This window comes from Sylvia atricapilla, chromosome 8 (genome assembly GCF_009819655.1).
Source record: "Sylvia atricapilla isolate bSylAtr1 chromosome 8, bSylAtr1.pri, whole genome shotgun sequence".
NCBI lineage: Eukaryota > Metazoa > Chordata > Aves > Passeriformes > Sylviidae > Sylvia > Sylvia atricapilla.
In genome coordinates this window covers 30794598-30820666 of record NC_089147.1, presented here as the reverse complement: position 1 = coordinate 30820666, position 26069 = coordinate 30794598, and the positions used below count along the sequence as shown (strand labels likewise).

General features: G+C 44.2%; 1 protein-coding gene across 5 annotated transcripts in view; it reads left to right on the top strand.

The window, feature by feature from the left end:
- The window catches only part of MCU (mitochondrial calcium uniporter), a 77471-nt gene that overhangs the window by 22442 nt on the left and 28960 nt on the right, over positions 1-26069 (top strand). Inside the window, exon 1 of one of the 5 annotated variants that reach the window (XM_066324283.1) lies at positions 5335-5467. The exons of 3 other annotated variants lie outside the window; for them this stretch is intronic. In XM_066324283.1, the coding sequence (XP_066180380.1) occupies positions 5455-5467 (13 nt within the window). In that variant the 5' untranslated portion in view covers positions 5335-5454. Of the gene's footprint in view, positions 1-5334; positions 5468-23411; positions 23511-26069 lie in introns of those variants that run through there. One more of the 5 variants, XM_066324281.1, reaches the window with a different exon arrangement.

Below are 26069 nucleotides of genomic sequence, written 5' to 3'. Positions count from 1 at the left end.
GTTTAGTCTCAGAGTTTTGCTTGGAATTTGCTCTAGAAATTATATCAGTATGTGGAATAATGAGACATTGCTGTCATTGGCCACATCTTGTTAATAATAATAATAATAATAATAATTCTCAATAAATCTCTTCTAAACAGCATTTATTTAAAAAAAAAAAAGTTCTTTGCTACAGTGGGACAATAATTTTATAAAAGCAGAGGAGTAGACTCAGTTGAGCTTCACTGGACAGTTAAGAAAGGGGCGTTTTGGGTTTTTAACTGACCCATCCTGCTTTGGGGAGATAAAAGCTGTGGGTGCCGTCCGTTTGTCACATCCCTGGATAAGGACAGATGTTCTTCCTTCCGGAGACTGCTAGAGATATTTCGAGCTGTTATGTTCCATGTTAAAGCTGGAGTAAAAGAGGAGAACAGCTTCAGGTGCCCTGGAGGTCTCGTCTGGCCTGGGCGGTGCTTGCCTTGTTCCTGTCCTTGGTGGCTGGAGTTGATGCTTTGCAAAACTATTTGCATGGAAGTGGATGTCGTGTCATAGTGGCCTCAAATCCTCCTGGGAGCTTATATTTCTCCAGGCAGTTGGTGGAATTGGAGGACCAATGGATTTGAGACAAAGCAAGAGCAAACTTACCCTACTGAAAGGGGCTGTGCAGCTGCTGTCATAGCTTCTGAGATGGAGCCAGTTGGTGCCAAATAATTACATGCTCTCAGCTGGAAATAACCTGCTGCCTCATTCCCTCTAGCAGAATATAAAATTAATTTCCTGGGATTGGCTGCTCAGCCCTACTTGAATATCCTGTTTGGGAGTTTTTTTTAACTGTCAAAAGGGTGAAGTCAAGGCCAGTGATGAGCTGGTCTGCTTCTTAAGTAACTTGATAGATGCTTTTGAAGGTTCTGGCATCTTTTTTCCTTGCCAAAGTTGGGATTAATATGTGGGAAATATAGGTTTTGAGTTCGGACTTGGATGTTTATTGTTTCTTATCTATTTACAGACTCACCAGGCATGAGCTCAATCTAGCAAGTTAGAGAAATGAGGTAAAATGGAGAGCTTCTAACTCTATCCAAGGTTATTTAAGTGCTAATTACCCAATTAAGAAGTGACACCTATATTATTTATATTTCTGGCCCAATAATGACCACCCAAGGAATGCAATGTAGACCTTTTTCACCCAATTACAGAAAACCACCCAAACCCAGGAAGAAGAAGGTGAAGAAGAAGGACCCAGAACAATTCCCAAAGCCGCCCTCCATGTATTACCCACATGTATTACTGTATACTAAAACCCCAAAATCTAAGTTTCCAGAATTCAACAGATACTTACCCCATTAAAAAAAATAATTTAACCTGTCTCCAGTGCTTGGCAAGTGTTTTGCCAAGTTCAGCCTTGCAAAAAAGCACCAGGCTGGCTGTAGGAGAGAAATGTTCCTGGCTGGAGTTGTTCTGGGGGTGCTGTCTGTGCTCCAGCACACACATGATGGCCAGATCAAGCCTTGCTTTGTTTAAAGACACTGTTTGTATTCCTGGCCAAAGCAGCCCTCCTTGAGGGGTGTTGCAGGAATTACTGATTGCAATGGCCTACTGGTTTTAAATCAATGTGAATTCTTCCTCCTCTAGTGAAAGATCTTGACAGCTTCGAGCCTTTAACCCAGTTAATTTAGGAATTAGCCTAAAAATGAGACTGTGAGGGCTTGATGGCTCTTGTAATCCCCCCACCCCGCCCCGCCCCCCCGCACCAGGAGAAACACATCCCCAAACTGGGAACCTAAACCCATTGGTGTAAATGGAGCTGCCAAAACAGTAACAGATTCACAGTGATAGTAAGCGCCTATAGGGGTAATTATGCAGTAGGTAATTGGGAAGTAAGCTACACCTACTTAAAGGAGAGAAGGAGTGCCTTCATCTGGCCTTAACTGGGTGTTGTAGTTCCCGCAGCCCCCTTTGGCTGTGAGATGCTGTTGTGTGAGCACAGCTGGCTGGAAGGTACCCGAGCATCACCAGCAGCTCTGACACATCCCACCTTTGAAGTAATTAATTTCCCTTCCCTTTGAGATAAGGGAGCGAGGCAGGAGACAGGCAGTGGGAGACTGATGAAATAGCAGTGAGGATGTGTGAAGTGTTGTCTTTTAGGTGTTTGAGCTTGGAGTCTCTTTCAAGTCCTTGTGTACTCTTTTCTTCCCAGGGCAGCCAGAGGGCTGGGAAATGAATGCAGTGCCTCCCTGGTAAAGCCTTGGAAAACATATGGATGATTAAAGAAAACAAATGTTAAGGACCGGCCAAACCCCACTTTTGCTTTCCCTAGGAACAAATTCGCCTTAATAATTCACTCCAGGTAAAGGGAATTCCTTTTTCTGAGCTGATAGAAAACAGTGACAAAGGAGCCTGTGGATTTGCAGCCTTCATTTCAGATGTGTGTATACTTACCCACACGCTGTTTGGAATGGTAATTTCAAGTTTATATATATGTATCTACACACACAGAGTATTCTAAATGGTAATTCATCTGGGATTTGGGGCGCTTCTGAAACACGAATGTCTACAGAAAGAAAGAAGTGAGGCAAGAAAAAACCTGTTGATTAAATGGTGTCTTTGATAGAGGAAAAAACATTATTAACGGTTCAAATATATTCAAGGGGTTTTAAAATCCCGTTTTCTCCTTTTTGCAGAGGGCAAGGCTTTTTCCTGTGCAGGAGAGCCTGGAGCACTCTCTGTGTGTAGCCTGGGCTTTCCCTTTCAGCAGGGTGTGTGGAGCTGTCCCTGTGCTGTTGTAAGCATGACTAATCTTGCAACTTGAGCTTCTCCTTCCTGAAGGAAAAACCTCTTAAAGATGGCATTGAATTCAGTCCTGCAGCATGCCACTCCTGTGGCTTGTGATGAATTTTTGATGTCTCATGGCAGTGGGTCATCTTTAATGACAAATTAATTTTGAGTGAGGAATCAACCGTGGTGTCAGGACAGAATTTAAGCCTCTGGAATTTTCAGTGATACTAAGCCTGATGTAATTCTTCAGTTAAGGTGCTCTGAACCAAAGTGGACCTGATTTGGCTTTGCTTTCTTGCTTCAATCCCCATGTAGAAAACCCCTGGTTAATTTTTCCCCCCTGGAGTTCCTAATCTGACTGTTGGAGCTTTTAAAAGCTGGAAAATACTTGCTGTGGAGTTAAATACTGACTTAGTCTGCAGTCCTGGATATCGGGACTTTTTAGAGAGACACTGCAATTGTCTTTTAGCAGCTTAATTGATGGCTGAGCTTTGATTCAAAGAGAATTCTGCATGTAATTTTTTCTTTGTGTGGGGAAGCTCTTGTGAGATATTATGAACTGCCTGAAATGACATAAGTGCTTTAGGTAGGATTCCAGAACTTCTGCTAATTAGTGGATTGTCCCTTACCAAGGAGGGAAATGGAGAGCTAATTGAGGCATTTTGATCAAGGAAGTTGAGTGTCTTGTCTTCAGTGACTTGCAGCACAACATGTCCCTTAAGAGACTCCATTCTGAGCAAAGTCTAACTGGATCCAGTGGCTTCTGGCATTTTTTACACAATGAAGCAGCAAAGTGTTCCTGGTGGGTGCTGGGGTAGCTGGAGCCAAGGTCCCTCCAGGGCAATAACCAAATAATATTTAGCTGTGACTCCACCCTGCTGCTCTCTTTCCTTTTGGTTCCACCTTTCTGTGTTTCTCGGGTTGAAGATCTGTTCATTGTGATTTCCACTCCGTTTCTTTACAGGGAGTTTTTGTGGGCAGGTGTTTAAGTCCTCTGAAGTGGTTTACTCCATGGAAATTAGTGTACCAAGTTAGTGATGTATGCCTGTGCTCAGGTAGGAGGATGGGAGCCAAAGTCAGGTTCAGCTCACAGCCAAAGTTATTTGAAAATTTCTGTAGTGATACTTGCATGGGAATACTTTGGCAAGTGGCAAACATTTGTGTTGGTAACTACACAAAGCAAACCGTACAGTTAGCTGTTCTCAATATGCACATTTCAGTAACTTCCCAACCTTTTAGTCTGTTTATTTCTCCAAAACAGCAGGAGCAGAAACCTCCTGACTGTTTGAGCTGAGCCTAGTGGGCCTTAATTTTGATAGTTTCTCTCTAGCTGTGCCAAATAGCTGCTGCATTAGAGTAAATCTTTGTCTCTCCGGTCTTTGTGCTTCCCTCAGTGATAATTTTCCCACTCATTGCATGACCTGTGTTCTTGTGGCCTTTGTGTTGAATATTACAGCAATGATTCCTTTTTCCCCTCTCTCCTTCCCTGTCATCCCAGTTTTCAAACTGGCTGCCTTCTCATTTCTGTTGACATTGTAACCTAGTCTGCTCTTACTGAAAAATCCTCCTGTTGACCCCCTTCCACATCCCAAATAAGATAGAAACAGCCTTGCAATCTCATGACTGCCAAGTTGTTGGAGAGGGTGCAGGGAATAAGCCTTGTTTAGGCCAGCACAGCTCGTGTCAGAGCCGAGAAGCTTCTGGTTTCCTGCCAGTCCTAAATTTAAATAAATGTTTCTGCTCAGGAAAGGGTTTTAAGGACAGAAACATGGTCAATATTTCTGGTAGGGTTCTGTACAAGTTGTCATGAATTTCAGTATCTCGAAAGTCGGAGTCAGTCATGCAGCACCACCCTAATTTGAAGTGATGAAGGATCCTGAGTGTTGCTTGAGATGAGAGTTAGCACCTTAATGTTGTTTTGGTGTCAACAGTAAATATCTCTGACCTTTAAAAGAGGACTCAAATTTGAGACTTCGAATTGCCCTGGAATTACACCTTCCACTGGCTGCATTGCAAGCCTCAGTGTGTAATGCACCAGCTTGGGATATTTCTGGGAACATGTAGAACTAACTGTGTGATTCCATCCTTCTCTTGGTTTTTTTTTTGCTTGGCAGCTCTGAACTTTGAAGGGCCTTGTGAAGGCCTGTGGCAAAGCAGTTTGAGCTCAGCATCATGGCATGAGTGTGGCTCTGGATCATCAGTGGAGAAGAAACCTGGGTGATTTGGGAGCAGCCCTCACTCTCTGTCGCTTTTCTCAGATGGAACTCTATAGCTTTTTATTTTTTTATTCAGCTTTTTATTTGGGTGGCTGCTTGGCAAATGCCTTAATCCAGAGATCCTTTAAGTTAACCTTTGGGTATTGTACCTGTTGTGCCTGACTGCAGCTCCTTGTTTAGGCTGTAACCACTCCTTCCATCCTTCTGTTTCCCTATGCCATTACTGCCCTGATAACATTTTGGGAGGGTGTTTGTCTTTGCCACAGAGAGCACTTCTGTTTCCTTCCCCTCCGTGTCGTGTGTTGGACAAGGGTGGAAGCTTTTTTAAGCACTGCTCTCTGCTGCTTCTGTTGCTTATTCCTCCCCCTATATGGTTGTATTCCCCGTTCAGGCTTAAATAGTAAGTGGAAAAAAGCTTGGGATGTTGAGGGAGGTGATGAGGGCTTGGACAAGATTTCCCAAAAACCCTTAGGAACATTTATTCCTGATGTGTGACCGAGGTGAGTAACTTTATCGTCCTCTCCTAGAGAGAGAGAGAAAGGAATTTTGTTCACCTCATACCATTTTCCAATTGAGTGTGCATAAGAAGCTTCTCCAAATATAGCTTATTTTTTAGCTTTGTGACCTAACAGGTTGCTGAACTCACTTTGGCCTTCCATGCACAGATTAAAAGGATGGGAAAGGCTTTTTGCATTCCTTGAGCTTTGCCCAGTGCACCTGCTATGAATTTTTTTGCTCCTGTGATTATGGTGACCCGATTATAATTATGATTATGTTTTAGAGATAACTGATGTTTCAGTCTCTACGCATTGCTTCTGACTGACATGGGAGCCCTGCTATCTTTTGGAGGTTTGTCTTCTTCCTGTAGGGAAAGGGTGGGGATGAGATGAGAAGCAATATTAACATTGTTAAGGTCATGTTTATTGCTGGGTGGAATCAGTGGAAAGTTCGAGGCTTTGCAGAGGAATTGTGCCAGGGAGCCTCTACACCTTTAAATGTGTGCCAAATGTTCTAGAAGAGTGTTGGGGAACTGATTCATCACCTGTATGTGCTTTGGTGCATGTCTGTAGAGTGCTTGTTCCATCTCTTCAACTGCTTTCGTGGTGCTTTTACTGATTTTGTGTGATTTTACTGCACTTTCTTGTGGCTTTTACATTCTCACACAGTGCTGTGTATAATAGGTGCTTTTAGCCAAGCTTCCCAATTTTGTAAAAGTCGGCTTGAAATTGTTCAGCAAAAGATCCAGGGAGAAGTGTCATGAGCAAGATATCTTGGTTGTTGGGCGGGTGTATCTATGAAAAGATCTGATGAATAATGCACTGTGCTGGCAGGAGTGGTGGAGGCTTTCCATGGCTCTGGGAGTGCCACGAGTTGTGCAAGTCGTAGTAGACACTATTGCCTGGGCACTGCTCTGTGCCTGTATCAGCAGTTGTGGACAAAAATTTAAAATACTGTGTGTCACTGAATGCACAGTAGAGAATTTAGTGTGATGTGTTTTAAAATAAAGCATTTAATGTTCTACCCCTATGGAAAAAAAAATGTCTACAGCTGTTTAAAACAAAAATATTATTGCAAAATGCTGGAGGAACCAAATTATTTTTATGGGGTCATTGAGGCTGGAAAAGTCCTCCAGTATCATGGAGTCCCAGCTCAATGCCCACCTTGTCCCCAGCCCAGAGCACTGAGTGCCACCTCCAGCCATAGGCACTCCAAAGCTCCCTGGGCAGCCCCTGCCAAGGCCTCAGAACCCTTTCCATGGAGAAATTCCTGCTGCTGGCCAAGCTGAGCCTCCCCTGGCCCAGCCTGAGGCCCTTTGCCCTTGTCCTGTCCCTGTTCCCTGGCAGCAGAGCCCGACCCCCCCTGGCTGTCCCCTCCTGGCAGGGACTTGTGCAGAGCCACAAGGTCCCCCCTGAGCCTCCTTTGCTCCAGGCTGAGCCCCTTTCCCAGCTCCCTCAGCCTCTGCTGGGACTCCAGCCCCTTCCCCAGCTCCCTGCCCTGCCCTGGACACGCTCCAGCTCCTCCAAGTCCTTCCTGGACTGGGAGCCTAGAACTGGACACAGCCCTCGAGGTCCCTCAGCAGGGCCAGCCCAGGTGACAGTCACTGCCCTGGGCCTGTGCCCACACCAGTACTGGTGCAGAAATATCAGGGAAGGTTCTTGTAAAGAGGTCTTTGGTAGCCAACATACTGTCTCCAAACTTACTTTCTGTTTGTATAATAAAAACATCAGTGGGACAGATTTGCAAGGATTACATGGAATAAGTGTAATAATAAATGGCACCCAGAAAACAGTGAGTTGTGGTGCAGGATGCTGAGGAACAAGTAACAGTGTGCTGTGAACTAACACTCTGTTAAAGATCTGTTGTGACACTTAACTGTAGCAAACGGAGACTTTAATGTATTTAGTTCCTCTGCAGGGTTTTGCACATTATCAGTCACTTCATCTCCTGCTTGCAGAGCTGTGGGTAAGTAACCCCTTGACAACCTGCATTGAAAAAAGGTATAAAAACTTTTCCAGCTGCATCCAAGGCTTCCCTTCCACATCAGCAGCTGCCTGCATCACCTCCAGGCTGTGGGTTTGGTTGCTTTTGGCTCCTGATGTGCTGTGAGAGGAGCAAAGAAGAGTGTAACTGGTGGTGTAATGCCCAGTTGAGATCTCAGTTGGGTTGTCTGTGCTGCATCTTGCTATTTCATCTCTGCTGCTTTGAAATACAAGTTCAGTGGAAGAATCCTCCTGGGAACAGGTCTAGTTGTGATCTGGTACTCCTGAGAGCTAAGAAGAAAGTCTCTTTTTCTCTGTGTAGTGATGGGAGGAAGTGTAATTAGGGATGTTGGGTACCTGAATTGTTTTGGAATAAATTCATTGTGCTGCTAAATGCAAATCAGTTGAGGTACCAAACCTGCCTGAAATGGAGATCTAAAACTGCTGGAATTTGAGAGGAAGAAGAGAGGTGACTTGTTTTTCATGGTGTTGCCCTAGAAATCATGGGGTTTAGCAAATTTTATTTTTGATCATGTATTGTTTTTCTTCAATGTTTTCCACTAGCTGCTGCTAGCAAGAACAGCTGAGGTTCTAAAGAGCTGTTCAAAAGAAAAAAGTGGGGACTTGAGGATTCTACCATAAAATTAGGAAGAAATGAGCATTACTTCCGAAAAAGCTCGAGTCCTGTTGAAAAGGCATCACTGAATTACTCAATTGGTGAACCAAACAGAAAACTGCCTTCTGGCCACAGCCTTCCTGTGGTGTCAGTAACCTGAGGAAAACCCTGCGGTCCTGTTCTCTCTCCCCAAACCATTTCACACAGTGCTCTGGGGGGAGTGTTGTAGCTCTGGGCCATAAACTGGCCTTTGTGTGTTGTGTTTTTGGCTCTGTGTGGCTTGAGGAAACCTCTCAAGGAGCCTGTGCTCTCTGAAGTCGTGGTGCTGGAGCTCTGCCCGCTCTGCTTTGGCCCTTTTCTCTTGGATGCTGGTGCAGGAAACACTTGGTGTTCAATCTGTAGTTAATAAAGAAGAGGTGGTCAGTGAAAAGCAGATGCCTCAGTGGACCGCTCCAGCAGTTTTGTCATCTTTCTTTTCTCTTAAATAGCCTTTGCAGCTCTTTTAGCAGGGATGTGGTGCCCCTTCCACGCTCATCACGTGGAAGGAGGCGATGCCAACACCATTGGGCTCGCCCTTCAGGGTGTGGGGGAGCAGAGGTCAAGCTGTTTATTTCATGTGTTAGGGCTGTGAAATGCTGGCGTTGACTAATGTCCAGCTCATGAAAACATCCTGCAGTAATCCCCTGTGTCCCCTGAGGACGTGGAGCAGCAAGTGTGAAAGAGGAGCTGCAGCTCTGTGTGTCACAGAGCCCTTCAGAGGTGTCTTGTACCCCTGCCCCTGGAAAAAATCATCTGCCTTCTCTTCCTACAGCCAGGATTTATAATTCCCTGGTGGATTTATTAGTGGGCAAGGATATATTTTAGGCACCAGTATGCAGAACTGGATGTAGTAAAACCCAAGCTGGAATCAGTCCTGTTAACAATGGGGTTGATGAGCTCTGCTTTCCAAAGCTTGGGCTATCATTCTCCTTCTGTGATGACTTGCACTGTGAGTTCTTTTTGCATGTTGTTAATTATAAATGTTGATAGTAATGTTGATTAAGAAAAATGAGGATTAGCTGGAGCTCTGATGTGCAGGTGTGGCTGAGAGTTGGGAGAGCTGTTTCTGTCGTGGATCTGTGGCTTGTGGGGTATTTTCTGAACTGGCCTGGGTTTCAATCTCCCTTCACAGGAGTGCGTAGGCTTTTTGCATTATTTATTGAAGAAAATGCGTAATTGGGCCTGTTTTTCTATTTCTGTCTTAAAGCAACAAGACCTCCGTGGCAAAGGTAACCTTCCAGAGCTCCAAGTGCAAAAGGCAAGCTGTTTCCAAATCTGGTTTTTCTGTTTTGTTGCACGCTGTTTATTTCTCCAAAACAAATCAGAGGCAGAAATACTTCCCTCATTTAAAACATGAGTTTCCTGCTCCAATGGCTGCAGGGAAAATCATTAAAGTGTGGCACAACTCTCCTAAAAGACCTATCCAGTGAGGATGGCATTAATGCTGCCTTGGAAAGGGGTGGATCTCACAAGCCATCCTGTTTATGGTGAGAGGAGATGGAAGGGCTTGCTTCTTTGTAAGCTGCTTAGATCAGAGACAAAACTGATGGGCTAAGTGCCACCTTTATGTTTTGCCATATGCTACTACTCCTCAGTGTTATTTGCTACTGGTGCTTATTGTATAGAATTTAAAAAAACCTCTCTTTAAAAGGCAGTCTCTGTAGCAATATCTTCTGACTCAGAAGGAGGGGATACAAACAGCTCCCTATGAACTCCTTGCAGGGGGAAGAAGTGACTGTATTAGGAGATGTAATTAAGTATGTTAAAAGAAAAATTGCTATTAGACTGGGCAGGCAGCTGCCCAGCATCCAAATTTGGCTTGTGATATCTTTGACCTTGTAGGAGCGTGTCTTGGACCGTGGCTGGCTTCAGGAGGGACGGGTGAGTCACTCTGGAAATTGGGAATGCCCTCTGATGGGATCCTTCTTAACGGCCCTAGATAGTGTCCACCTTGGCTTTCCGTGTTCAGCTGAGCCCCAGGGAGCTGAGGAATAGCACATGGAAAGGACTTGGATGGCTCTCTGAGCCCTAATGAAAAGAAAACTAAAATTGTAGGTTTGCTGACACTGCCTCAATACGAGGCCATTAGAGAGATCAGGGAAAGAGCTTTTGCTCACACACTGGTGGATCAGGAGCAGACTGCAGTATATCCAGAGTGTTTTCCAGCTCCCTGGCTGTAGTGTAGACACACTCTGTGTGTGAAGGTGTGAATCCTCATATTCTGTGGCTGTTGGGAAGGAGGAGAGAGTACAGCATAAGGGACTAACCTTTGCTCTTCCCACTGCTGTTTCCTGTCTCAAGCATAAAAGATTGTGTATCTCCTGGATATCACAGATATCATTAAATCAGGCAAACAAGTTCACCAGAGATGGTTGTTAACTTCCTCTTGCCATCTTGGCAAGAAGCCTGAAAGCAGGGAGTGCCTGAAGCTGTTGAAAAGGCAGTCAGGCACTCTTCAAATTCATCAGCAAGTTTGTCATAACCTATTGCCACAAACTAATTCCCAGTGTCCTTTCAGAGACCTTTTGGTGGAAATAAAATAGCAGCCAGAGCCTTGCTGGCAGATTTAGCTGCATAATTAGACACTAGTTCCCCCAAAATAATATTCAAATAAATTGAGCAATCTAAAAACCCTTTGGCTTCAGGGCACAGTCATGCGATGGTGGGTGTTCTTGTTTTCCGTGTATTTTAATAAGAAAATTATTGAGAAGGTGTTGAAGGGCATCTCCACCAAAGTCAGGACGATTGCCTCAGGGTTTCCAGGGGTCACTTAACACCGAAAAGTTTTCCTCTTGCTCAGGTAGCCTCGTTAAAAGCCTTACAAAGGAGGAAAGAACTGGGATGCTGAGACTGCTCTGGGCTGCTGCTGTCTCAGGTATTACTGCCCAATTTGTGGGAATTGGGGTAATGAGCATCTAGTAAATGACACAAGAATCCCTTTTATGCTGTCTCTGTTGAATGCTTCCTTTGTGCTAATAGAAGGAGTGGAAAGTGTTGCTTTACCTTTTCTGCTGTTAACATTCATCTGTTCTGAAGTTAACATTCCTGTACCAGCTGGAAAACAATGCCATAAAATCAGGATCTTTGTAGGAGAACTGGAGATTTTGGCTGTGTTGTAGCCAGCGTAATGATATGATAGCATATGTTGTGAAGCTGTCCTACATAAATGTATGAAGAGAGAACTTTATTTTCTGAAAGTCATCCCTTGAGATATGTGAATGCACAGTGTTAGTTAAATATGCTGCTAAAATTGTCTACAAACCCACACCAGGAGAATTCAGTGTGTGTTCCTGTGTTTCCCTTTCCACATAACGTAGTTTATAAATATCTCAGCCCCCATTGCTTGAGCGCTGCTGTGTGTTGTGTGTGCCTGTCTCAAGTTATATGGGGTTGATCCCAAGAGAAGTAGGTCCTGGGAATAGCTCCAAGAGGATGGCAGTGCAGCAGTGGGAAGGATAAAGGTGATATGGTGTGGACAAGAGCAAATCTTAAAGCTCAGCTCGTTCCAGCCTGGCCTTGGGCAGTTCCAGGGATCCAGGGGCAGCCACAGCTGCTCTGGGCACCCTGTGCCAGGGCCTGCCCACCCTCACAGTATAGGATTTCTTCCCAATATCCCATCCAGCCCTGCCCTCTGGCACTGGGAAGCCATTCCCTGTGTGCTGTTCCTCCATCCCTTGTCCCCAGTCCCTCTCCAGCTCTCCTGCAGCCCCTTTAGGCACTGGCAGGGGCTCTGAGGTCTTTTTTTCTCCAGGTTAGGTAACCTCTGCTCTTCCAGGCTGAGGCTGAGATCTTTCAGCTGCTGACAGCAGCTGGCATGACTTTGTGGAAGTGAAATTGAAGAGCTTCCTGCAGAAGACCCTTGGATATAGATAGGCTCCTAATGATGGACACAAAAAATGTTCGATCAAGCTTTATGTTGATGTTGTCTGAGTTAACTGAGCTCACAACTTCGTTAACAAGTATGTCTCATGGCCTGGAATGCTCTGCCATGTGGAGATTTGGAAATAGAAATCTCTTGTAAATATTTCCAAAGAAATCTGTGCTTTTGTTCTTCCCCTGTAGCCGTGTGGCAGAATGCTGTGTTCTTTTTCACAGCTATTGATTGAAATATTTCGGTTTCTTTGCTACTCCATTTAAATCCATAGTAAAAAGATGCTGGAGAGAACTCTTTAAAAAACCAGCTTGCTCCTTGGGGTTTTTTTTTATGCACTGCCTACCCAAGAAAATTTCACATCAGAGCCTTAGCAGGGTTTGGGTTTGATTGAAAGAATAGTGGCAGCTCCAGGCAGTAGTTAGTCACTGTCTGAGGAGATGTGAAAAGGTCTGTAATCCTCAGAGATGTGCTGTGGTCATCTTGTTCCAGTTGCCCTGCTTACTTGACCTTTGACCAAATACTTCTCTGGGAATTATTTCATAAACGGAAAAATTCTGGACTTGTTTTTTGGAACAGACTTGAATTTTGTTGGCATTAAAAGGAAAGCTTGCTGTGGCTGAGAAAGCTGCACTTGCACAGGAAGATGATGTAAGTGCTCCTGCTTTCACTGCTCAGAATAAGCAGGTGGCATTTAAAATACACTCAGGTGAACAAAGGTGGCTCTGAGTATAATGCAGATAAATACCTGCATTCCCTCTGTCCCTTCCCCTGAAAGTGTTTGTGTTGCATTTTTGATTGTGTTGCATTTTCTGGAGAAGGTAAAATGACATCTGATTTGTGAAATGACTCAGGAAACTTCAGTTACTTTAATACCTGAAGCCTCAGCTGGTTTTGCTGGAGATAAGCCCTGGCTGTCAGGACAGTAGGACTGTCCCTATTTAGGGATGTCCAGAGTCTTAAACACCACGGAAAGGCATTGGTGAAATGCCTTGGGACTTTCTCATCACAGCCTTCAGTGTCATGTTACTGTGGAAAAGATACCTCTCCACATTTTACTATAGGGAAAAAAAAAATAGGCTTTAATATTAGAAGTGCTGCTTTCATGCACCTTTAAGGAGCTGAGGTTAATTCAGGGAGTGAGAGAAATTTTTGAGGCTTCTCTTCAGCTGAAATACAGGTGGCCTGATGGGATATTAAAGAATTTCCAGTTTCTGGTACAGCAAACAGGGAAGTTGTGTGATGTAAATATAGTCATAAGAGATGGGAACAAAGAGGAGATGTCTCAAAGCTTTGAGTGGAGCAGAAACATGCAAGATGTCTAATACATAGGTTGGTTGGAGTGCTTTTTTAGCCCTTTGTTGTGATTGGAATCTTTCTCTGGTGGCTTTATCAGTTCAGCTGTGCACTGCTGAAAAGGAAAATGGTAAAATGGTTTTTGTTTTTTTTATTTTGGTGTTTTTTTTTTTTTTTTTTTTTTTTTTTTTTTTTTTTTTTTGTGTGTGTGTTTTGTTGTTTGTTTGTGGTTTTTTTTTTTTGTTTTCCCCCACTGCTGCTGGAGAGCTCTGATCTCATCCCACTGGGATGAGAAGGAGCAGCCCAGCCTTGAGGCACATTACCTACTGCATGAGGGCTCCTGCTCAGGTAGGGAAGGTGTTCTTTTTCTCCATCCCACCTTCTTGTCCTTCCTGAAAATCTGTAAATTGAGGCTAAAACCAAGTTCAAAACTTTGGTGCATGTAATTGTTAACAGAGGCAATTACAGCAGGAGTGGTGTGGACTGCAAATAATGAATATTGTGGGTTTTAAATAATGAAATAATGTGGGCTTTTTTCATCACTCTGACGCTGGATAGGAAATCCACTGTTTTGTGCTAGGCAGACTGTTGGAAACACCTCTGGGTGGAAGAGTGAGCTCTGTGGAGTTAATAAACAGGGTTGTGCTGCAGGGGCTGTGGCTGTGTGTTTGCCAAGCTGGAGGTTCAGTGGGTTCAGGTTGTTCAGTACCAACACAGATTTTCTAAGTGAGTATTGAAATTAGAAGGTGAAAAAGCAGGTGATTCTCTAAATGAATTTCTGCCTCAGAGGCAGTCCTGAAAAAAAAGGGAGGAAGACAGCATTTCATTAGATGTCACAAGAGGCTGTAGCTTGCATTTCCCTTTCTCACACAACTGAAAACTGGAACATTGTGTCCTGAGGCTTGGGAATCTCCTGCTTCTTGCTACACCATTTTTACCACGCAAGAGAAGGGGCTGTGTTTTCATTTGTAGGCAGCCAGGTAGGACTGAATTGAGAGCTTCAATAAAACCTTTTGATTGCTGGTTGCTAATCAGTTTATTTCTCTGCTCTTCCAAGCCCTGTCACCTCTGTGAACCACAAGTGCAGCTTGCAGCTGCCCAAGTGGGAGTGAAACTGTGAGCACACAGTGGGCAGTGGGCTCTCTCTGTGCTCCTTATGTGCTCTAAAGCTCTGTGGTGAACGTGCCAGAGCACTGAGAACAGCTTGTAAGCAAAGCTGGGGAGATTCCCATGTATGTATCTGGTGTTGCTCAGGGAAATTTTTAATGTATAGTGTCACTCGGGGAGGTTTGCTGCCGTCCAGAACCTTTGGAGTCAAATCCATGCTCTTTCCTATCCCCTTTCATCCCTCTGGCACTGATGAAGGGCACAGTTGAAAATAATGATGTCTTGAGGCAAATCATATAGCAGAGCCTTGGGGAAAAGCCAGGGCAGGAGTGTGTTTGCTTTTCCTCTGATGTAAAGACAGAAATGATCTAATCATGAGGCATATGCATTTTTTTTTTTTTACTCATTGATACTGTGAACACGGATTTTTTCACTAAAGGGACACATTATTTCTTGGGAAGAATGATTAGAAGTCTTCTACTTCTTTGCTGCCTCCCAAGCAACTTTTTGTGCATGTGGTATCCAAAATGTGGCTGACGTTTACCCATTTATCAGTTTTACTCATTTATCAGTGTCCCACTGTTCTCCCTGGGTGTTCATAAAATGAAGCCTTTGGATAAATGCACTGAGCAGAATATGCCTGTGTCTAATGAGCAACCAAGTTTAAATGGGAAAACTTTAAATGGGAAAGTATACTTTTGTGTTTTGGCTGCAGCTGAAGGCTGTTTTTCCTGTTGAGTTTATTGAAATAACTCCCAGTGCAAATGTTGACTTTCATTTAAACCTGATTTCCCTCCTCCCCTTCCTGTAGCACTGGGGCTGTGGCTGCAACAGGCTGAGAAAGTGGCGTTCTCGTTTTCCTGACCTTTAACCACTCAAGAGGTGCTGAGCTCTGTGGTTTGAGTGTGAACACTCAAATGTCTGCAGTAAAAGCTTCAGTCCTAAAAATTTAGCATGTAATTTGGGTACCGTGTGTGATGGAGCTGCCAGCTTGGGCAGCATGGCAAGTTCCTCTGAGCTTCAGAAATGGAGCCAAATCCTCATGTGAAAAATGTTCATCTGCTTCAAAAAATTTTACAGAAACGGGTGGTGTGCAAGGGTGGGAAACCTCGACTTCCCAGTTTTGTGATTGTGAAAATGATGTTCTGTAAACATAAACTCTTACCCGCTGTGTAGGTCTGGTGTCTGCACTTAGTTGAAGCAGATACCCAGCTCAAATAAATATAAAGTATTTAATACAGAATTACTTGCAGAATACAGTGTGTTGCTCCACAGTAGATGCAATCCCGTGCAGTTGTGTTGCCTGGAGCTCTTTCCCTGCCCAGGGAATTCAGGGCAAGGGCTCAGGCACTCCATTGTGTCCAGTGGAACAGCATCTGGAGGAATAGTAGTGCTTGTTTAAACCTCCTGTTGGAAAAATGGGCTTCTGGGGGAGCATGAATGTTGGAAAGAGAGAAAAATCTCCAGGAGCTTTCTGTTTAGTATAAAGATTGTGGTGTCTAAGTTTCATTTTTCTAGTTGAAGTTCCTGCTTGTGTTTCAGAACTGAAGCGCTCTGCCCACCCATCCCAATTTCTGAATGCAGTTAAAAACACTCTTATTTCACTTGGAGCTTGACTATTTTAGTTTTTTCAAGGATAAGACATCTGTTGGAACAGGGAAAAAAAATCCCTGTGTTGGGATCACAACTTTAATGTGATCTCTGTAATTAGTTCCAATGCTTAGCCTCTACACATGGATAGATGTTCCATTGACAGGGACTCCAGACTAAAAAGAATGAATTCTTAGAACACCACACCCATTCCATTCTGCAGCAATAGCTACAGTATAGGCATTTGGCTGCAGCAGAAGGAAGAGAATGATTTCTGCAGGAGTAATGGAGTATTAATGCAACTCTGTCATGCACTTAAGGAAATACATCTTCTTCACGGGGAAGGATTATTTGTTTAGCAAGATGAGTGAGTGCAGGGGTTAATAATTTCAGGCGAATTTTTCGAATTCCACCTATGCCATGTAAAGATGGAAACCACTTTTGTGTGAAGAATTTTTTGCATTTTGTTTGGCTGGGCGAGTAGTTGCAGTCACGAATCGCCCAACTGCTTTGTCAACACTCTCTTCTTCTCCTTGCTCATTTCCTGCCGTTCTGTGGATTTTCTTGCTTTCGCTCTTAGAGCGACGTAATTCTTTCCGGGAGCAAATTTCCAAACAGAAAAGAGAGGGGGGGGGAAAAAAAAAGATGAGTTAGCAGTGTAAAGAGCCATTAATACATCTGTGGTGTGCTGAGAACTGGGGGAGTTGGTGACAGAAATAGTCGGCTGTGTTGTGGTCCAGTGGTCCCTGCACACACGCAGCTCGGGGATGTGAGGCTGTGGTCTCAGCGCCCCGGGGAAGCCCCAGCACGGCCCATCCCGGCGCTGGGCTGGGAATTCCCTGCGGCATCGGTGATTCCCCACGCCGGGAGAGCCCGAACAGGGCTGGAGATGCGCTTTGACTTCATTTCAGAGCCGCCTTTTGGGGGAGATGTGCTCAACCGAGGCACCATCTCGGTGCCGGGGGAACTGCGGGTGCCTTGGACATCGCTTAGCTCAAGGGAAGCTCCATCCGTGCGGCGAGGGCATCTCCCGGATCCCGGCTGATGCTCCGCTGGTGACCTTCAGGTTCCTGCAGCAAGGTGCCAGCGCAAAGCCGGGACTGAATTCCCTGTTTTGGCTTCTGGGGGATGCCCTTGGTCTCTAAAGCGACCCGCTTTTAAAAGAGTGTCAAAAGAGAGGATTGCACTTTGCAAGCGCGCCGGAGGAGCAGAACTCGTAGTAGAGAGCCTGGTGCTAACAAGTAGCTTTCCTTCCTTAAAACAGGGATTTGCGTATGGGATAAGGAGGCTGGAGCAGATGGTGTCAGCGTGTTGGATTTGATCAGTGAATCAGAAACAATTCGATTGGAGTTCTTGTCCCGGGGTGTTAATTGTCCTGGGGGCTGTGGAGCCGGGGGAGAGGTGTTCAGTCAGGAGGATTTGCTTCCCTGTGCCGTGCACAGTCACTGGAAATCCCTTCATTTGCATTCATAGCAGCCATCAAGCATTCTTCAGTTTGAGTCCCAACCCTGGGCTGGTTAAAGTCATTATTAGATGTAAGGATTTCCCCAAACAGCCATTTTTGACGTTATCTCTCCTTTCAAAGTGACTCAGACGTTTTGATCTGTAGGCAGTGCAAGAGAAAAAAAGGTCACCGTTAATTAGATTATTGCCCATCTGTATGTTAACATGGCTCTCTCTGTTGGCTGTGCATTATTGATGATGTGTAGCCGAGATTAAATTATTTTTCTGTAACTCTCTGCTGAGCTGGACTTCAGCCCTGTTCCCTGCAGGTGAAATAGGATGGTATGTGATTTAAGACTGCCTGAAATACAAATCTAAGTGTCAAAGAGGTTGCAGGAATGGACCAGTATCACCTGCAGCAAATTACAGCACTGAGCAATTACTTCAGAAGTGTCAGAATTAGTGTGAGACTGTTTTCAAACTAACTTGGACAGAATATACTGCGATTTCAGTTCAGTTTCTCTATGTGTTTCTCAATTTTGGGGTGTTTTGAATACCAGCCCGGGTCTTGGTGACTCTGTCAAGCCCAGCTATGTTCACACTCAGCCCTGGAGTGTTCCCACCATCAATATCTGTGTGGTTTTCCACTGGCTCTGGTACTGGAGCTGTAGGGAAAAGCTACAGGCCAGAGCTTTGTATTTTTTTGCAGTGGTGTTTCCAGGTTGAAGTTTATCAAAATTTCTTACCTTGTTTGGCTCTAATGGTGTTTCTCACTGTGTGACCTGGGAGAGGAAATGAGGCAGAAGAAAGAAGTCCTTGGCTTGTCCTGCAAGCCCCGTGGAGGCACCCTGAAAGTGTTCTTCATTTATTTTGAATTTGTGTGAATTTGAGACCTTTAAACACCAGTCCTCCGGAAACCTGGCATCTAAAAGCAGCTGGGGGTATCTGTCATGTTCTGTTTCCCAAACTAAAGCCCCCCTGTGGAAATGGAACAGCACTGAAGGGTTCATTGGGTGCTATTTAGGGGAGGGATGTTTGGGATGCAGCAATGCCTGGGCAGATTGGTGCTGCTTTTTTGTGTGGTGATGGTTACAAATGGTTTCAGCACTGGATTTCAAAGGATGCCACTTACTCCAGCTGTTTTGAGCCGTGCATCAGTTTGAGGTGTGTTCCCAAGTGTGATCTGGTCACTGACCTGAAAAGCAGAGAAGTTCCTTGGCTCACCTGTGAAACACGGGTGCTTTGCATTTCCTGCCCCTTGAACAGCAGGGAATGCTGGAGGAGGAGGGAATGGTGGGGCATTAATAATTCTGGGTGCTTTTAGCCAGAAACTTGGAGGGCAAAGCAAGCTCAAGGTGGTGCTTCTTTTCTGCTGTGGTGCATAGGAAGGATTTAGTTTTGATTTGCTCATTGCAGCATTGAGAAGCCTTCTCCTGCCTAAGGAAGGGCCTAAATTAGACATTCACAGAAAATGTGTGCAAATTTCTGAGGAAATGTGAGTTTGGCTGACAACTTGGGTTTAGTACATAGTGATATTGGGGTTCATGAAAAAAAATGAAGCTTTTGTGTGTGTCTTATGTACTGATGTATTGCCTGGTCTCTAGGGTGAGTTTAACCCCTCTCTACCCCCTGAATTAATAGTGGAACCTTTATTGAATTGAATGTTTATAATTTATTGGTTTTCTCTAAGCAATGAGAAAACAAAGGTCTGACTCAGCCTTGTGGCAATTTCCACCTGGAAGTTAAAAGTTACTACTCTTTTATGGAAGTTAACAGATTCACATGAGGAGAGATGATTCATGGAGAAGAGAATACTCCTCAACCCTTAATGCAGTATTTGAAGGTTTGGTTTTTCTTTAAAACAACAGTATTGAAATGTTGCTTAAAGGCTTCAGGCACCAGTTTTGGTGATGCTTACATGGCTCTCACAGGGGAGCAAGGATGGATGCAAACCAAGATCTACCAGCAAGTGGTATGGTGCTCAATTAGGGTGAGTTCCACCAGTACTAGCCATAATTTCTGTTTAGAAAGAAGTTGTCAACCCCAGATGAGAAATATCCTGTCATCCCTACTCACATCTTTCAGCTGCAAGCAGGAAAACCAGCAGCTATGTGACAGCACATTGTATTGATTCCCTTATCTAGCTGATAACAGCCTGCAGAAAAAAAAAGTGAATGAGCTTGAGTTAATCAGAGGCCATGGGCAGGAGTTGGGAGGCAGGCCCTGTCACTGGCAGCATGGTTTGGGGTCTCCTTTATTAACAGAATAAATTAAGGGACATTTTTATAGCAGCAGCACCTTGTGATTTATCTAAGCTGCTTTTGTTAGCATCCTCTGCTCCAGGGAAGCTTCCTCCCTAAAGCTTCCTTGGAGGCAGAATGCTGTGCAAACACTTCAGACCAGTGTGAGATGGATGGTGCCTGCTGGCAGCAGAGACTCAGGGCTACAGCAGTGCCAAAGCTCAGTCCTGTTCAAAATGCAGTCCCAAGAGGGGAGGTGAGGTGTTTGACACAGAATCTTGCCCAGCACTGCAGCCAATAGGAAATCCAAGGAACCTTGGATTTCCTATTGACTGCAGTGTTGGGCAAAATTCTGTGTCAAACTTGGTTCTCTCACAAGAGCTCCAAGGTGTATTAGAAATGAGTGTGAAGGGTGCAGGACTGTGGGTTGTGTGAGACTTGAGCAAGTAAAGATGGAAGCCATGCTGACATACCAGGTGTGGTAATAAAAGTGCCAAAGGAGGAGCAGTTCCCAAAGGCAGAGTTTGGTGGGGTTGCAGAGTCTGATGTTTTGGGCTGCAACATTTGGCAAGTGCACAAAACATTGCCACATGAGAGGCCAGCGCTGCCCACAGCAGTGTTAGCAAAGCCTTGTGGTTTCTCCAGGGCCTGGAGGAGCTGCTGGTTTCTTAACCTGGGAGCAGGATGGGCTGAAAGCAGGACTTGGGATGGAGGCAGCTTCAGGTGGAGTCTAGTTCTGATCCTGACATGCCCTGCTGTTCCCTGTGGCAAACTGTGAAATAAACTTGTTGGGAGTCAGCTTGGTTTAGGAAATGTTTCCCTGCAGCAGTTCATGTACAGTGCTCTGAGCCTTTGGGAGAGACCAAGCCTGTCTCGTCCTTCTCATTGTCCTGCAGTGTAGCAGCTGGATTAATTTTCCACAATGCAAGACTCCCTTGCTTTAAAAAAAACCCAAAACAAAACCCCAAGGAATTTCAGCTTGTTCATAAATAGGGTCTGAAACACATGTGCCTTCAGGTGGAATTGCAAAATTTCTATATCTCTGAGGCTGTTTTGTGCTGAGACTAAAAACACATGAATTTCAGTTTCTAGAATTGCTATTAAATAACTAATTTTTACAAAAGAAAGGCCAAAATCTTTGTTGTTAACAGCTTGTGCATCTCCCCTCACTGATGTTCAGACCCACCGACCACTGTGACTGTAGAGAGGCTTTTCCAGTGGCATCTCTTGACAGGATGCAGAACTCTCCTCAGGGGTTTGTCAGCTCAGTGCCAAGCTGGGAAGAATTTGGGTTGTTGGAGTGGCCTTAGGCAGGGGTCAGTGTGGGCTGGGTGAGCAGGGCTGCTGAGCTGGCACAGCCTCCCTGTGCTTCCCCAGGGCCAACAGCACTGGCGGAAATTCCCTCGAGCATTTTGGATGAGATCTCCCCAGGGCTTGGCTTTGTCCGTGCTCAAAAATAAAACCAGGGAAGGGCATTAATTTCTTCTTCTTCTTCTCCCTTTTTTTTTTTTTTAATCACAAGGCAGGTAAAGCTAAACCTCGACTGTCGAAATCTGAAGTCAGGCTTGGAATATTTGAAATATTTTGTGATAAGGATGCCTAAAGACCTCTTTGTTTTCTGCATGTTATCTTTATCAGACCTGCTTCTTGATGGAAAATAAACAGAGATTGTTCCTGCTTCTCTTTTCACTTCCGTACAAGTCAGACATCAACTCTCCAGTATTTCACAGAATATTCTGATTTGGAAGGCACCAGCAAGGATCATCATTCCAGATTTCTTCTGGAAGCTTCAAAAGTACCTGGTTGTGGGGGTTTTGCCCACATGTACTGCATTTTTATGTCTATTTATTATTAAATAGCTGGTTAGCAGCAGCATTTCTTAACCTAAATGCTATGAATATTATGTTTAGAGTATTGATCTATCAAGTATCCTCAAGGTAGCTACATTTGACTTGGAGATTTATCTTTCAACTTCAATTAGAATAAGTCATAAAAATGTCTTCTTTACAATTCTCTTTGGTTTAAATAAATCAAAAAGTATATGAAATACATAGCAATTGACATGCTGTGTGTTTTCAGAGATAAACTAGGAGTTAGGATTATGGGAGCTGGGCAGATGTACCTAAGTGCAGGGAAGCCCTATTGCTGGATCTCAGTGGCATTTCAGGAAAATAAAGAAGAAATGGTGAATGTATTTAAAACTGACTATTCTTAGTGAATTGTCCTGCCTGGTGGTTTCACTTATTGAAGCTCAGTGTTCTTGAAATGTCCTGGATTTGAAATTCCCCAAACTGATTTTTGCTGTGCTAGTGCTAAATCCAGCTAGAAAGAACAGGGAAGGAGATTTTGCCAAGCTTGATTAAATACAGTAACATTTACTTTTTCCTTAGTTAAAAGTGGATAGAACTTACATTTCTGCTTTTGAGTGTTTAGTATCTGAGATCGCCTCCTTGACCCAAGCATCTCTTGCTGCTCCCAAACTCCTGCACTGAAGCTTTATCCCCTCCTGTGCTTTTCACACTGAAACATGTTTTCCTTTTTATCATGGTCATTCATGCCTTTGAAGGTTCCCAAGTTCCTGTGGGTTGGAGTTCTTCCTTTTTCCAGATATATCCCAAGTATTCGGGCTGGGGAGAAAAGATGAGATGAAGAAATAATAATATTAATGTTGAAAGTTACTTTTTGTCAGAGCCAGGATTAGCTTTAGTGACCAAATTCCTCTCCCAAATGCAGGCTGAGGGTTGCTGTGACACTCCTCACAGGTACAGGGCTTTCAGGGAAAATCCCCAAAGCCTTGGTAATGTCATGATCACATCTGAACAGGGCTCACCTGCTGATCCCTGCACCAGGTTCTGCCTTTCTTTGCACAAAGTTTGCTCTTTTCTCCTCTGGCTTCTGAGAAATTCTTCCCTTGGAGTTCAAATGGCAATTAAGAGTATTTTTTTCCCCCCAGAATTTCAAGGTGCTTAGAGAGCTGTGTGCCCAATCACTCTGTGAAACAAATTGCATGGAAATAACACAGATCATAACTGGTTTAAGTGATTTACCTTGGCATTGGCAGGTGGCAGTTCTGTTGTGCTCCCTGGAACGGCTGGATAGCTCAGTGATGAGGTGGAGTGGGCAAATGCAGGTTAAATGGCCTGTGATATCAGTTTCCTAAGCTCTGATTTTATTCAACAGCTAAAACAGGTCGTGGGGGAAGGAGAGGAGGATGCTTTCCTAAAGCAGCACCTAAAATCCTGCTTCCACAAGTAGAATTATTGAGGGTTTTCTCAACAAACTTCTGAAGCTACACCTGAAACAATTAGCTTGTAAAGTGGCAAAGCAATTTGAGCTGGGTTTCTATGAGCCTGAATGCTCATCCCTCACCCTCTGAGCCTTTTCTCTCCTTGGAAAGGCCACACGTTCTTGTAGAAACCCTGCCCTCGTGTCCTTGGGTGGAGTGCAGGCTGGCAGGGGGATTCCAAATGTTTAACAGAAAAATTGCTCTGAAATATTTATCCAGTAATTGCACTGTACAGTTTTTGCTCTCCAATTTAATCAAGTATTTTATCACCACTTCAGGCTGCAGGTAATAGACCAAACAGAATATTTTGGATCTTACCCCTCTTGCATTATTCATGGTCTGTTGTCTCTGTTCTCAGCTTGCCAGATGAATTACTTGTGTTTCCAATAGTTAGGCTTGATTTATTCTTTTTTTCAGCCTGTGTAATGCTTAAACAATTCCCAGGCAGATTTGGAAAATATCTTCTTGAAGACTAAAAGTTTAGGATCGCATTGATCTCGCATGCACTGATGCATCAAACTGACATCATCCATTTGAGAGCAGAGCTCACCAAGAGAGACTCTCATTTGAAGACTGTAAGTTGTCTCTTCCACAATCCTTTTTTTTTTTTTTTTTTTTTTTTCCTGGCAATATTAAAACCAGTTCCTTTTAATCCTGCCCTGCTGACTCATCTACAGTTTGATGCTATAAGGATATTGGATATCAGAAGCTATAGACTCTGCTTTTTGGCAGTAGAACTGAAATATTGGAGGGTTTGACTGCAGTAACAGGGTCCTGGCAGTGTTTCCTTGTAGAGTGGGGAGTAGGATGGCCAAGGGGGATATGAAGAGTTTGGGGGAATAAAGCAAGAGCTGGTAGTGCTGGGAATTCACCCATAGTATAAAAGGGAAGTTTATTTTCAGGGGTCACAACAGGAATAAAAATAGTGATTTGTAGAGTGTGTTTTGACCTGTGTGCTTCCCACTTTGAGCTGGACAATCTGTTTGTGCTTTTGATGTCTGTGTCAAATCCTTCCCAAGGAGAAATAAAGTTTATTGACTGGAGGAAGTCTGCTGCCTGTGTGGAGGTACATGGATGCTCACTGTGTGCCTGAATTACTTCTTTTGCTTCTTTCCTACATGAAATCCTTCATTTGAAAGAACTAAGTGAGTACTTTAAATGCTGTGCAAACACAGGGCTGTAGTGAGTAAAGCAGCAACCACTTGAGAAAGGATACAGCCAGTTTGCATTGTTAGTTCCTATAAATAGAAGGAGAGAAAGTTTTCAGAGCTCAGTCTTGAGCAGCTCCTCATGCAGGAGGATGAGGAGGATGTGTGTGTTGCCTGTGTTAGGGAGCTGTTTTGCAGGGTCTGTCCTGTTACTCTTCTCTTTTTGGCAAGTCTTTGCAAATAGTTTTGTGATTAATTGAGCTGTTGCTGTACACTACAGAGCGGTGATCTCATGGATAAACTTGCTTAGAAAGCCCTTTCTCATCTATTGTAGCAAATTCAGCCAGGCATTTGAAGCACTTCATTTTTTTATTGTTTCTCTGCCAGAAATATTTTAACTGCATTAGAGATCTTTGTATGAGCCAGTGATAACTTTTCTTATGAACTGTGAGCCAAGAAGCTGATGAAGGTTGCACAGTTGAGAAAAATGTTTTTCCTGGCCTTGCTGCTGTGAGGAAATGGCTGTGGAAGTTTTTCCTAGATTGTGATAAAGAGCAAGGAGTGATTAAATGGCAGGGAGCAAGGCTAGCTGGAGAGGGAGGATGTTAGGGAAGCCTGTCAGGAGCATCACACTCGGTACAGGAGCACCACAGAGCTCAGTGCTGGGGTTTGGCAAGCCCCTGTGAGATACACCAGGCTGGTAACAACACAGGACACTCCAGGTGACTGCACACTTGGCACAGTGGAAGCAGCCACTGGTTTCCTTCCCCTGGTAAATTTGACTTGCAGTTGTAAAACGTTAAAATACAGTTGGTATCTGGAAAGAGGGAAAACTTAACGTGAATAAAATAATGGAAAGGGAGGTTTTCTCTTGCTGAGCCATGTGCAAATGTGCCAGTGGAAGAGGAATGCTGAAGTGGCTTACTTGTGATCCATTCCCTGCTCCCAGGGGATGGGCTCTGGGTTCCATTGATACACCTTTCATGCACACGTGCTCTGGCTCAGGGATGGGGCTGACACCTTCATGTCTTTTTGTGACCCATTAAAAAATCCTGAAACATGGTGTGTGCTAAGGGCCAAGTGAATATCTTCAGGGTCATACAGATTTCAAGTCTGTACCTGGCATTTAGTAACTGAGGATTCCATTTGGCCTTCAGTTTTGATCCTTGTTTCTTGTATTCACTTTCTACTACCAAATCTGGTGGTGTCAATCTGCTTCTGAGTTTCCTGAGGACCCGTGAGTTTGCTCCTGAGAACTGCAGCTGAGCCATTTCTACTTTCTCTCCCAGGAATGCAGCTTGTTTCCCCTATGCAGCTCTTAAATTATTCTTTAAGCTGGTGACGAGCAGAGGCATGCTTCACTCAAATTTCAAATGACAAAACTTTTCACTTTGACCCTATAACTCTTTTCCAGTCCTACAGTTATAAAGAGCAGGATTTAGCTTCTTTATTTTTCTCTGGAAAGATGATGATGGAGGAGTGCCTGACGTACTTCTGTTAGTGGGGATGTGCTGTATGTGGTGCCATGAACCATGTTTTAAAGATGCAGGAATAGATTTATAGATTTTAGAGATGAGGAATGTGGTGGGGGGACCTGGCCAGCCAAGGGCAGCCTCTGCTGTCCATGAGGAATTCCCAGATGGCTGATGGCAGCTGAGGAAACAGCTGCAAGTGTCACCTAAGAGATTGCCTGATCTGTGACATAGCCTGAGCATGCAGCCATTGTATTTTAGGATTGCTCTGAGGAAATATTCTTAATAAATCCAGATTACTGTTCTCTATTAGTCAATTCAAGACAGGTTTGCTCACTACATTTTGAAGGTGATTGTTACTGGCTTTAGAACCTACTGGGAGCTGACCCTCTTCCGCTGTGCTGCCTGTGCCCAGCAGACACAGGTTGGTGCTTTGACACTGTTGTGCTCGTCACTGTTTTATTTGGGGCAAAAATGTGTGTTGATTTGAAAGTTTAGATACCCACACTTCATG